Here is a 12,510-nt window from a genome sequence, read left to right as displayed (position 1 = left end):
TATATTTTTATTTATTTCTAGAATATTATTATTTTAGTTATTTCTTATTTTTTGATAAATTTGTTTTAATTATTTCTTCCTGTATAAATTGTAGTAACTAAAGATTTTTTTATTTATTTATTTGAATCCAATGCTATTTATATCTATATATAATATGCATAAATTTCTTGAAGATGAAGAGTCATTTTACTAATTCTATTGATATTAATGATTAAGGGGGGAAAGGAATCATTATAGAGATTTTTTTTTTTTTTTTTTTTTTTTTGCTTTTTTATTTTATATTATAATTATGGATTGTAGACAATTTGATATTATTAATGTGGTCATTGATTTAATTTTAGTATGGGTTGTCTAAATATTTTTTCAATGATGGATTTGGAGGTTATATGTAATTTTATTTTTAAATAATTTATTAGTTGATCATAATGAATCTAAGATAGTTCAACGAGCTCAACCTACCCAACCCGTTCAAAACCTGCCCAAAATTACTTAATTTGGACTAACTTGAGCTCGACCTGATTTTAGAAGATCAAACTCGAGTTAAGCTTGGGTTAATAAACTCTAACCTAATGATTGGGTTGAGTTGAGCTCAGATTGAGGGTTCTACCATTTAAAAATAAAATATAACTGTTAACAATTATCATCGAGATAAGTATCATTGGGATAAGATTCTTATAAAATCTCAACTGTTGGATGAAATTTTTAAATGGTTGTTTTTTTGTGTTATTTTTTGAGTCAAGAGAACCTGATCCTTCCTTCAATCAAATACATGATTCATTATAAAAAAATAAAAAAAAATTAAATAAGAAACCTTTTGACTCATTTTCCTTGAGCACCATTCTCACTTGATACAGGGATGCCACTATTGAATCAGTATTAATTATGAACGCTTCAACTACCTTCAGTGGTGACTTGTGACTCATTGTATAATACTGATTTTCCTTTTTTGGCACCAACGACGACCTCAACAACTCCATTGTTATCTCTTATGATGGCTTCATTGAATCTTTTATATTAAATAAAATTCCCTTATTTGAGGGTTGTCTACGTCTTTATAATGCTTAGAGCATACCTTTGTACGAATATTTGATATAAAATAGTCAAGGATTTTTGGATTTGGAAAAACTTGATTTTGAAGAGTATGTTTGCATCTTTGTGAATTTTTTAAAAATTCGTAAAATCCTCTGAATAAGGGACTAACTAATTAAATCGACGAATTGACAAATTAATTGGTGATTTATAGATTAATCATGGACATGAAAATCCTTTAACCTCAAAAATTTTATTGTCTTCAACATTCAAATCTGAAGAACAATATAGGATTTTTTGGGAAATTGAAGATGTTGATTTTTTGGTATGAATCTCAAAAACATCATTTGTATCTTCCCTAAAAAAATTTCCATTTTTTAACAAAAGTTTCAAGAATTTATTTTAATTAACCAAATTCAATATCCACTAACTCTTTATGAGATCCAAACTATCAATTATCATTTTGGATCTAGCTGCAACTGGAACTCTTACATGAAGTATTTCGGTTAAATCAAAGCCCCTCTTGAAACCTTTAAGCAAAATTTCAAAGGGGGTTTCATGGCTCATACCATGATGACATATTGCCTATGTTCCTAATAACAAGGAAGGATTAGAAATTATCGCCAAGCCCATGAACAATCAAGGGGAATGCAATGCCCATGGCCCAAGATTATTTTCTTTCATTAGATTATTTTGAATCTAATGTGCCAATCAAGTGTGGATTTACAATAGGTGCATTTTTCCCACAAGAATTTTCAAAGTCAAAGGATTTATGAGTTATTATGATAGATAACAACGAAGGATAAAAAAATATGTTGCTATTGCCCCCCACAAAAAAAAATCCACTCTTACAACTTCTAGGGGTATTTTCTTAATTAAATATATGTGTTTCGCTTTAGGATGTTATATATATTCCAAATTCAGAAATCCTAAAAAGTATTGTATTTTCGCAGTTTTTATCCATAAGAAATTATCATCGCCGCCCGTGGACGTAGGCAATTTGCTGGCCCACATAAATCTCGTGTTATTTGTTTTCTTGTTTTTAATCCCCGTAGTTTATCAATCTTGATCAGGCACTGAGAGTTTTACCACATCACATTTTAGTCAATAGAAACTTAGAACATAATCGATCAATAACTTTGATAACTCTATCTGGAAGAATAAAACAATTAATCTGAAAAACATGATGTTATTTAGAATACTCCTGGTAATCTCAAGCATGCTCACTTAAGAGAAGAGCTTCCCTTCCTAAGAATGGATACAAAGAGTTAGTGTCAATGCGAGGAGGAAGGGGGATGACAATTTTCATATTAGTGCCTAGATGTTACAACAAAAGACACTCATGTATTTCATAAGTAGGGTCCTTTCTTTGAACCCAAGGATGTCAAGAATAACTTTCTTAGACAAAGTTGAAACCGTCCAAATAAACACACCCTTCTCTTCTCAATGTTAGCTTCAAACCCAACAAAACTTTATTTTATTTTATTTGTAAGTTGGACTTAAACCCACAACCTCAAAGTTGCTTTGCAATGTGTCAAATCAATCGAGTTATGGGTCTAATTTCAAACCCAACAAAACTTCCAAACCCATCCAAGGTCACAACAAGGAGACTATTGCTTTTTTATTTTAAAAAACTCCAATGGAACAAGCTTAACCCAATGGAACCTTATTTGATGAAATTTGTTATCTACTGAACCTTACTTTGTCAAGTTTGTTATCAGAAAATATTTAAGTAGGGATCTAAGTCAATAAATTCAAATGAATTGAGGTTAATTTATTACTTAAAATATCTTAGAATACATCCTAATAAGATCAATTTGTAGTATTGAAAACATGATCTGATGCCACATGATTTAAAAGATAAATTTTTAATAATTTTAAAAAATTAATTAATTTTTATCATTAAATTTTAATTTAAAATTTAAGGATCGGTAGCTATCAATTTTCAACACATTCAGTTTATTTAAAAATAATTTTCTTTTTAATTTTAGCTATCAAATATGAGATTTCCCATAAAATTTGGAAGTCTACGGTGTTGGATTGCCAATTTGACAATCCATGTGGACCCGATGACCTTTCTTACTTAGCGTGATTCATAAAGTAAGATTTGTTCCGTACCAAATTTATAAAGTAGGAGACCTTTTCAACTAAAATAACAACGGATAGGTCTGTGCGGTAAATCTCTCTGCAAATAAAGACACTTTCAGAGTCAAGCTGTGTTGACGAGCAAAACAATTAACACCAATGAGATTCCACCACGTGTACATAAATACTGTTGATTTATTTTCTCCATCAGTCACCATCGAAAATATTTAGGACAATGAATCGGAAGAACGCTTTTATTGGGAATATGTATGGATTGATACCTTATTAAAGAACATGGACCATTTAAAATATAAAATATTAATTTATTAAAAAAATTATTAAAATAATTTAAAATACCCTTCTAACAACTTTAGAAAGTGATTTGATGGGGGCTGACCCGGTCGCAACGCATGATCAACCCGATCGATGGCAACCTAGGCTAAGTTATGTGGAAGATGAGTTGGGTATGTGTTAAAATATCTCAACCTGATCTCAATTTTGATTGGCTCGGATTTGCTCGATCGTGTATATATATATATATATTTCTAGAGTATTATTATTTTAGTTATTTCTTATTTTTTTGATAAATTTGTTTTAATTATTTCTTCTTGTATAAATTGTAGTAACTAAAGAATTTTTTTATATTTGAATCCATTGCTATTTATATTTATATATAATATGCATAAATTTCTTGAAGATGAAGAGTCATTTTACAAATTTTATATTAATGATTAGGGGTGCATGGAACCATTCTTGAGATTTTTTTATATTTTATATTATAATTATGGATTGTAGACCATTTTATATTATTCATGTGGTCATTGATTTAGTTTTAGTATGGGTTGGCTAAATATTTTTTCAATGATGGATTTGGAGGTTGTATGTAATTTTATTTTTAAATAATTTATTAGTTGATCACAATGAATCTAAGGTCGTTCAACAAGCTTAACCCACCCAACCCATCCAAAACCCGTCCAGAATTAGAAGGTCAAACTCGGATTAAACTTGGGTTAATGAACTCTGACCTGATGGTTGGGTTGAGTTGAACTCAAATTGAAAGTTCTACCACTTAGATTGAACTTGGATTTACCTCCAACCCGCCTAAGTTTCAACCGTAAGACTAATATTTAATAAATTGAGTACTAAAGAATCCATAATTTTTTTAAAAAGACTTTTTGGAACATATTTTCATTAAATAGGTCTTTGTAGTCATTATCCCAAATATTTAAAGAGTCACAAAAGGGTCACTGCCTGTTTTAGTATTTATTTTTACCAAAAATGAATATCCATAATTTTTTAATTCATAAAAATGAACTCTATTTTTCTGAGAAGGATACCATTTAGTTGAATTTACTTTTATACTCTTATTTTCAAATTGCAAATATAAGTGTACAACAAGAATCCATTTTGGTAAAAATAAATTAATACCAAAATGGGTATAGCACTATTTCCATGAATATATTTTGTCGGGGAGTCGTGATAAAATGATTCTCCAACATGGCATACTCAATCGACTCCCTTGATGTGACATGTATTAGAACCTTAGATCTGCATTCCTTGAGATACACAACTAGACATGTTTATGTGGATGTGCAGTTATGTATCTCGAGAAATACAGATATCTACGATAGTAATACATACCACGTCAAGGGAGTTAATCGAGTATGCCATGTGGGAGAGTCATCAAATCATTACTCTTTCAGATAATGGTTGGGTCAGGAATGTTGGCCTTATATTCATGACCGATTTGGTACTTTCCTCCATTTAAAAACTTCTTTCTGTGCATCACGTAGCCGTTTGTGAAATTCACATTCGTTTACACCCAAAGATTGCATGATGTGGTTATAAATGTGAGCTTTAATTTAGATGTCAATAAGAATAACAATTATCCTATTCAATGCACTTTAGGAATAGAAGAGAACATATAGAGTCAAAAATAGGAGTAAAAAATAATTTGAGACCGTGAGATTTTACTCAAATTATTTGTTTGAAAATTTCAAGAAAAACTAATTATAACTTCTTCGGAAACATCATGATTGTTATACTCATACTAAACTTGTCAAAGAAATGAAATATAGCTTTTTAATTTTACTAATGATTTTTTTACTCGAAAAATTTCACTCGACATGTACTTGGCTGACGTGGCAAGGACACAGAATTGTTGATTGTTTCCTTGTGCATCTCAAAGAAAAAGATCTACAAATCGAGTGAAAATTTTTTAGTCGGAAAATCACGACTCTTTTAATTTGTCAGAGGTTGTATTTGATCCCTAACATTTTATGTCGTTTCTATGACTCGTAGACTTTCTTAAATTGAGTACACTTTTTCTCCAAATAATTCTTGATCATACAATTTCGACATGACTTTAAAAGGACCACAAAGTAGGGACACATTGGTAATTATGCCCTTACCTATGTCTTAACATCATCATCATCATCGTCACTTTCTTAATGCGCAATCAATTTGGTTGAGGAAAATTTCATGAATTTGACTATTGATTCCAAAATAATTACGATTTGTTGGTTGGACAATTCGCCAAATTAAACCATGGGATTGTCTTTCAAATGAGATATTTTTGCCAATTTTTATGATGGATGATTTTTTTCTCTAAAGGTTTTTTCTTTACCTTTCAAGGGTATTTGAATTTGTTTTGTAAATATTTGGATTTTGTACATCATGATGTTATGAGGAAACAAAGGACTGTCTAGTAGGAAAATAACATTAGGCACTCTAAAACATTGTCCAATCCGACTTTAAAGCAAGAAGGCCAATTCAAAATTTTGAAAGAACCTCATTGTTACAAGATACGAGGCATTTTAAATTTATTTTACATTCTTGTATTTTCGCCAAAATTTGAAATACCTTCTTGAAAATGCCATGTGTAATCCAATGGAGAGGGTTCCTTCAAAATTTTAAAGCGGCCTATCCACTTTAAAGTTTTTTTTTTTCAACATCGTTAGGTCTTCTTTACATCTAAAACTCAATACCAAAATTAATAAGGTGTAGCTTTGTCTACATTAAGGATTTTAGGAATTAGGATTATGTGTTTCGTAAGGGATAAGCAATTCGAAACTATTGAATCTATGCCAAAGGATGTATGTATCTCATGATGATATAAAGGTAATATTATTTAAAAGAATGTTAGATAAATAGAATAATTTGGTAACCTCGATCTCTAGTGAGATTCTATTGATAAGAGAAAATATAGTTAAATGTAGTCTTATAACCATGTAATCACAACCCCAAGGGAAAGGATCAATGGCAATTTCGAATCGAATAAGCAACTTCTTCAAGGCCACCTGCGAGGGTGTTCCTTCACTTTTCAGATATGTGTGATGTGTAAGCATTACACGTGCCCGGGGGCTGGATCACATATGCTTTGGTTTCGGCCCTAACTCATCCGATCCCCCTAAGTCAAACTCCCCCCAATTTCCATTTTTTTTTTTTCTTTTTCAAATGGCAAGGTACCTTGAAAATTTTCATAGATTGACTGTCGATACATAGTCTAAGTCATGAATTTTTTTCTAGTCGTTATTTACTATTTTTATTACCAAATAAATGATCGGACTAAAATAAAACAATTAAAGTTACCAATACTTATACTTGCTCTGCTATCCAATCGTAGCTTGACTTGGGAAAAGTTGCGAGGAGTAAAACAAAAAAATATACTACTTAAGACCGGCCGTTATTAAAAAAAATGACATAATCAATTTTTTTTTTGTTGTTGTTGTTGTATATGATCTGATCTTAATCAACATTAAACATAATATGTTGTATTTTCTTACAATTTAATTTAATTCAACATAAATTAATTAATACTACATTCTTACGGAGCACAAAACCTCCCCCAATTGCGGTCGGTCGTGCACGTGGCTGAACATGGGATTTCTTTTCTTGGCGTATAAACCAAGCAATGGCAAACCCCGCGACTACGTCTAAACTCTAAACCACAGACACGATTTTAGAAATAGAACCAGTCCTTGAAAATTAATTACACATTTTTATTATTTACTTGTTTTGACATTTTGGATAAAATAGAGGGATATTTGAGTAATTTCGACATTCTCTAATGTTGCAATGGGGGTATTTCGGTAATTTCAACTTCCATTAGACTATTAGAGAAGCGCGCGTTATCCGAACTCGTTCGCACACGGTTGTTGTTTTTCCACTACTACGACGAGAGAGAGAGAGAGAGACCAAGCTGTCTTTTTCTTTCTCTTATTCCTCGCTAAATCGTAGAAGAATTGTTGGTGTGACGGTTTCTCTTTATTCTTCTTCTTCGTGTATTTGTAGGTTTCGAGTTCGATCATGGCTTGTTGAGCGATAGTGTTATAGTGTTACTGTGTTACAAGTTACAACAATAGAGGAGAATCTGTTTAGGCATCCATGGGTAACTGCTTGTGTGATTCAGCTAGAGTAGATAATTTTCTGAGCTCCCAGACTACTTCAGGTAAGCTTTACTTCTTAAAATGATATGGAATTTGTTAAAAGTTTCTTCTTTTTTTTTTTTTTTTTTTTTTTCTTTTCTGGGTTTGGTGTGAATTATAAGTTAGAATATTTCGTGGGTTTTGATGGCTTGTGGTTGTTTTCTGATTTGGGGTCCTGTCTTGTTTCTGGTATTTTTATGTTAATTAGTTATGATTATGTAAAAGAAAGGTTTTTTTTTTTATTTTGAATTAGATATTATAATTCCTTAGCGGTGTTTATGTTGAGTTTTGGCTTCTTCTTCTTTTTTTGTCTTTTTTTTTTTTTTTAAATTCTTTTTGTAGTTTGGGATTTCGGATTTGATGTTTACAAAAGATTAACCAAACTGATTTTTTTATAGCTTCAGATTGATTTTAATATGTGAATTAGTGGTGGGTTTTAATGGATTATTTTATTTTTTTGGTCTTGGTGCCGTTTCTTCTCTGGGTGTGTTAATGTTTTAGTGAACAAGATTTGTAAAACTGGTAGTTTTATGGTTTTGGTTTGTTTGAGTACAGATTCTCTGTTTTTTTTTTTTTTTTTTTTTTTTCTGTGTATTTTGGTTTTTCATGTTTATTTTAGCTTGGGGTTAAGGTTTTAGTTTGTATAAATTTCAGTTTTTGTAGGTTCTAGCCTTTTAGGATTTAAGCCTAGATGTTCAAACTTGCTAAATGAGTACTTTTTAGTGCTTTTTTTGCACTAGAAATTGGACTCATTCATCTGTTTTTAGGGGTGGTTGTTACTTTTCATTTTTATATTGAGCTTGGAATTCAGATTATAAATTTTTTATAAATGGTTACTATGGGATCATTTAACAGGGGATGCTTCATCTCTTCCTGAAAAATCATCATCATTGAAGCCTTATCTAAAAAATTTGGGTTCAGCTAATTTGAACGTTCTCAATTCAACTAAAATCCGTTTTTCCCTTTTTTTCATCTTCTATCACTCATTCTCTTTTGGTCTCTTATCTAAATTCATTTATCTTTTGTTTTTTAGTCAAAGAAATTCCTAACTAATCTCGATGTTGGTTACATCCTTGCACACACTTTAAAAGGTTGTGCAAGTGGCACATTTGGCTTCATAATATGCCAAATATGTGTTTGCTACCAATACCCCAAGTTGTCTCCTCCAGGGTCTTTGCCTTTCTTCGCCAAACTCGTGTGGAGATCCGAAATTCAATAATCAAATATGTCCCTTTTTTGTTTGGATGGTAATTCTTGATAAAATGCTTATGCAAGGTCATTTGCTGGGTAGAGGAATCCTCATGGCTGGTAGGTGAATCCTCATGATCATTTGATCATTTACTCCTTCATTGTTGTCTCTTTAGGGAGCGTGGGATGTTCCTTTTCTCTTCTTTTTGGATGTGTCAGAGACTTCCAATGGGGCTGACATAGCTAGGCATTTTCTCCTAGAGGGAGATTCCTATGGAGACTTCTATTTGTCTAGACACAATCGAGAACGGTTTCCCATTCCTATAGCAACGAATGTGTCTACGTGGCACTTTTTGGTTGGAAATTAAACACATTGGGCTGCATGCTATGGTGAAAATGGTTTGTTTAGAAGTCCGATGTTTTTTAGAAGTCCAACAAAAATGTGCCATATAGACACCGTTCTAGATCCTTATCCTTTCGCTATTTGTTAGGTGGTATGAAAGTAAAAGAACCGGTGCATCTTTTTGAGCATAGAATCCAAAATCTACTTTGTGTTGAAGTTAAAAGTTTCTTTATATTTTGCTTCTTCATTGATTCAAGAGATTAGATGTATTCAGTTTTAGAGTTTTGCATTTAGTTGGGGATATGTTATGCACTAGGTTGTAGAGTTCATATCTTTTTGTTCTTAATGAGGTTGTTACTCGTTAGTTATCTTTTACTATTTTTTTTTTTTACTTGGTATGGTAGTGTCGTCATTGAATTTTTCTTTATTCTTGGAAACTATATATTGTTGTTTTTCACATACTGACACTAAATCAATTTTTCCCATAAAATCTTTAGGGACCTTGAAAAATAGCAGCAAAACCAACCTATCTTCAGCTCCATCCAGCTTGACTTTCCTGTCTTACAGTGAAAAGAGTACGGGTACCAATGGAAGTCTTCCTACTCCGAGATCTGAAGGTGAGATTCTATCGTGCCCAAATTTAAAAGCTTTCTCTTTTGGCGACCTGAAGACCGCCACTAGAAACTTCCGTCCCGATAGTCTTCTTGGTGAAGGAGGCTTTGGTTATGTTTACAAAGGATGGCTCGCTGAGCAAACCCTCGCTGCTTCAAGGCCTGGGTCAGGGATGGTTGTTGCTGTCAAGAAGCTTAAACCCGATGGTTTCCAAGGCCATAAGGAGTGGCTGGTAGGTTTCTTCTTTTTCTTAATTTTCCGTTCCTTTGTTTGCAGTTTGACTAGCTACTGAATTGATAGTTGATTGGCTGCAGACAGAAGTTAACTATCTGGGCAAACTTCATCACCCGAATCTTGTAAAACTTATTGGATACTGCTTAGATGGTGAGAACCGGCTTTTAATCTATGAATTCATGCCTAAAGGAAGCTTGGAGAATCATCTATTTAGAAGTAAGTAAACCTTTTGAAAGACTTCTTCATTGGCCATTGTTTATTTCTGTGCCCTCTCTAATTTTTATGTTCATGAGCTTCAGTTCTCATTCCTTGATCTGCCTTTTACCTTGCACATGTCATTTGTCATTCCTGTTTATGGGTTTTGGTCTAAAGGACATGCATTTGATAGTCCATTTTTTAATGCCCCACCCCACCCCACCCCACAAAGCAGTCTGAAACTCTTAATCAATCTCATATATGGATTCTATGCATACATATTGTTAGATTTTTCTCTGTCTAGTCCCCAAAATAGCGTGTTTGTGGTCATTAATTTAAATCGACATCTTCTTTTGTAGGAGGGGCTCAACCACTTTCTTGGGCTATAAGGCTCAAAGTTGCTATAGATGCTGCTAAAGGGCTCTGTTTCTTACACAATGCTGAATCGCAAGTCATATACCGTGATTTCAAAGCTTCTAATATCCTTCTAGATGTGGTACACTGAAATTAATAGAAAAGTGTTGCCTTACATGTTTCGAAGTTTAAGATGGGTATTATTCTTTGGAATCTTTCCCAAAATTTGTAAATGCTTCTACTGATACAGGAATTCAATGCAAAACTTTCTGACTTTGGCTTGGCGAAGGAAGGCCCTACCGGTGATAGAACTCATGTTTCCACACAAGTTATTGGTACTCGTGGCTATGCAGCACCTGAATATGTTGCCACAGGTTTGTTGATTCCGTACTTTAGAAACTCTTATTATTAATCTGTTTTGTCAACATATATTTTCAAAACAAGTTCCTTTGAAGTAAAGATAAAAGTGTTCTCTTTTCCTCTCTTTATGTATATATTATTTCCCATGCTAAAGCTTCCCATAATGAGCAGGTCGGCTATCTGCAAAGAGTGATGTTTACAGCTTTGGGGTTGTGTTATTAGAACTTTTGACTGGGCTTCGTGTATTAGATAAGACAAAGATTGGTATACAGCAAACACTAGTGGATTGGGCAAAGCCTTATTTGGGAGACAAGCGCAAGTTATTCCGGATCATGGACACCAAGTTGGAGGGCCAGTATCCTCAGAAAGGAGCCTACACGGCTGCCACCCTTACCTTAAAGTGCCTCAGTAGTGAGCCCAGAGCTCGGCCACGGATGTCTGAGGTCTTATCAACGCTCGAGCAACTCCAAGCTCCAAAGGACACGACTGAACATTCTCGATCAGTACAGAAAACAGTTTCCAATTCCTTGCACAGATCACCAATGAGAAACCATCCTTCACCTATGAATCGAACACATCGTGGCTCTCCATTGGTGTCCCACCGGCAGTCACCACGTGTTCACTAAGCAGGAGAATGCATTTCCATCTGGTCAGGTATTTTCCATGTAATTACTGGTTTTGGTAATTTATAGGAACTAGAGTGCTTACTTATAAAAAAAGAAAGATAGGAACTATAGTGCAGGCTAGTGTTTTGTCGCCAAAGATGAGTTATGATACAAATAAAATCCTCCTTCCATTTGGAGTGTATGTGATCGGTATTATTTATTTGTGTCAATGCTATTATTATCCACTCTCCAGAGGTAAATCTGTTGTGTTTTTTATGACCTTTCAATATAGTTCAGGGTTGATTTCACTTGTTGGCATGACATGCTTAGGCTTGTGCCCTTGTAGTGGTGATGTCAATTGATCGGTTCTAGTTCGGGGTTTCTAGAATCAGGGTTCATCATATTTTTTTTGGTTTTGGTTGATTTCAATTTTGATTTTAAAATAAATGGAATCCGAACTAGAGTCGCACAAGAATCATATGTACTTGTTGGTTCCAAATTTTAGTTACACCTTTAGCCTAAAAGCAATTTAGTTTCAAATAGAACGAGGGGAATCATATCTTGGATTGGTTACGCAGCCAGAATATTTGAACAAAAATATCAATTCATTGCAAAGCAAAAAAAGGTTGGTTTTGTTAACATATGCTTCATTATCTAGTAGCAGTGTCAAATGAACGCTACCGATCCTAACAATACAAGTCCTAACATATCTGAAGACAAAGTGCAAACAGTCCTAAAATGACGCCAGCATCAAACACGAAAACTCAGGTATCCAACTCTAAGTTCCGTTCGAGTGTCACAAGTTACTAAGGGTCGTACTATGGAGTTTAGTCCCACATCGGACACTCATTGCCTTTGTCTCTCTCCTCATATGCTCCTGGGCCTCTCTACTTACTGTCAATTGGTTTTGAGTTGGGTCCCCAAACTTATCATGGAATCCGAGCAGGCCTTTCTCTCTTCAACGTCACCCAGTTAATTTCTCCCTGTGCAGGGGCAACTTATCACATACAAGCTAATGTTTGCATGGCCATGCCACACATTTAAATACCAGGAAACATAGCATTTATGCCATATGCTA

At 33.4% G+C, this 12,510-nt stretch overlaps 1 protein-coding gene across 1 annotated transcript; it reads left to right on the top strand.

Annotated features, from left to right (window-relative positions):
* Window positions 1-7,264: 7,264 nt before the first annotated feature.
* On the top strand, window positions 7,265-11,692 carry LOC147399025 (putative serine/threonine-protein kinase PBL18). The gene is made up of 6 exons (XM_086448414.1): window positions 7,265-7,564; window positions 9,570-9,916; window positions 9,999-10,134; window positions 10,473-10,609; window positions 10,718-10,841; window positions 10,999-11,692. The coding sequence occupies exons 1-6, from the start codon at window positions 7,501-7,503 to the stop codon at window positions 11,451-11,453; spliced, it is 1,263 nt and encodes a 420-aa protein (XP_086304540.1). The 5' UTR covers window positions 7,265-7,500; the 3' UTR covers window positions 11,454-11,692.
* The last annotated feature ends 818 nt before the right edge of the window (window positions 11,693-12,510 follow it).

The sequence above is a fragment of the Akebia trifoliata genome, chromosome 7 (assembly GCF_017979445.1).
Source record: "Akebia trifoliata isolate Shusen 1 chromosome 7, ASM1797944v1, whole genome shotgun sequence".
Taxonomy (NCBI): Eukaryota; Viridiplantae; Streptophyta; class Magnoliopsida; order Ranunculales; family Lardizabalaceae; genus Akebia; species Akebia trifoliata.
Note: the sequence above shows the minus strand (reverse complement) of the source record. Positions and strands in the feature narration are given on the sequence as shown.

Coding starts and splice junctions, on each gene's coding strand:
- LOC147399025 (XM_086448414.1), top strand. CDS start 7,501: ATGGGTAACTGCTTGTGTGATTCAGCTAGAGTAGATAATTTTCTGAGC. Junction 7,565..9,569: donor GAGCTCCCAGACTACTTCAG/GTAAGCTTTACT, acceptor TAAAATCTTTAG/GGACCTTGAAAAATAGCAGC. Junction 10,842..10,998: donor ACCTGAATATGTTGCCACAG/GTTTGTTGATTC, acceptor CATAATGAGCAG/GTCGGCTATCTGCAAAGAGT.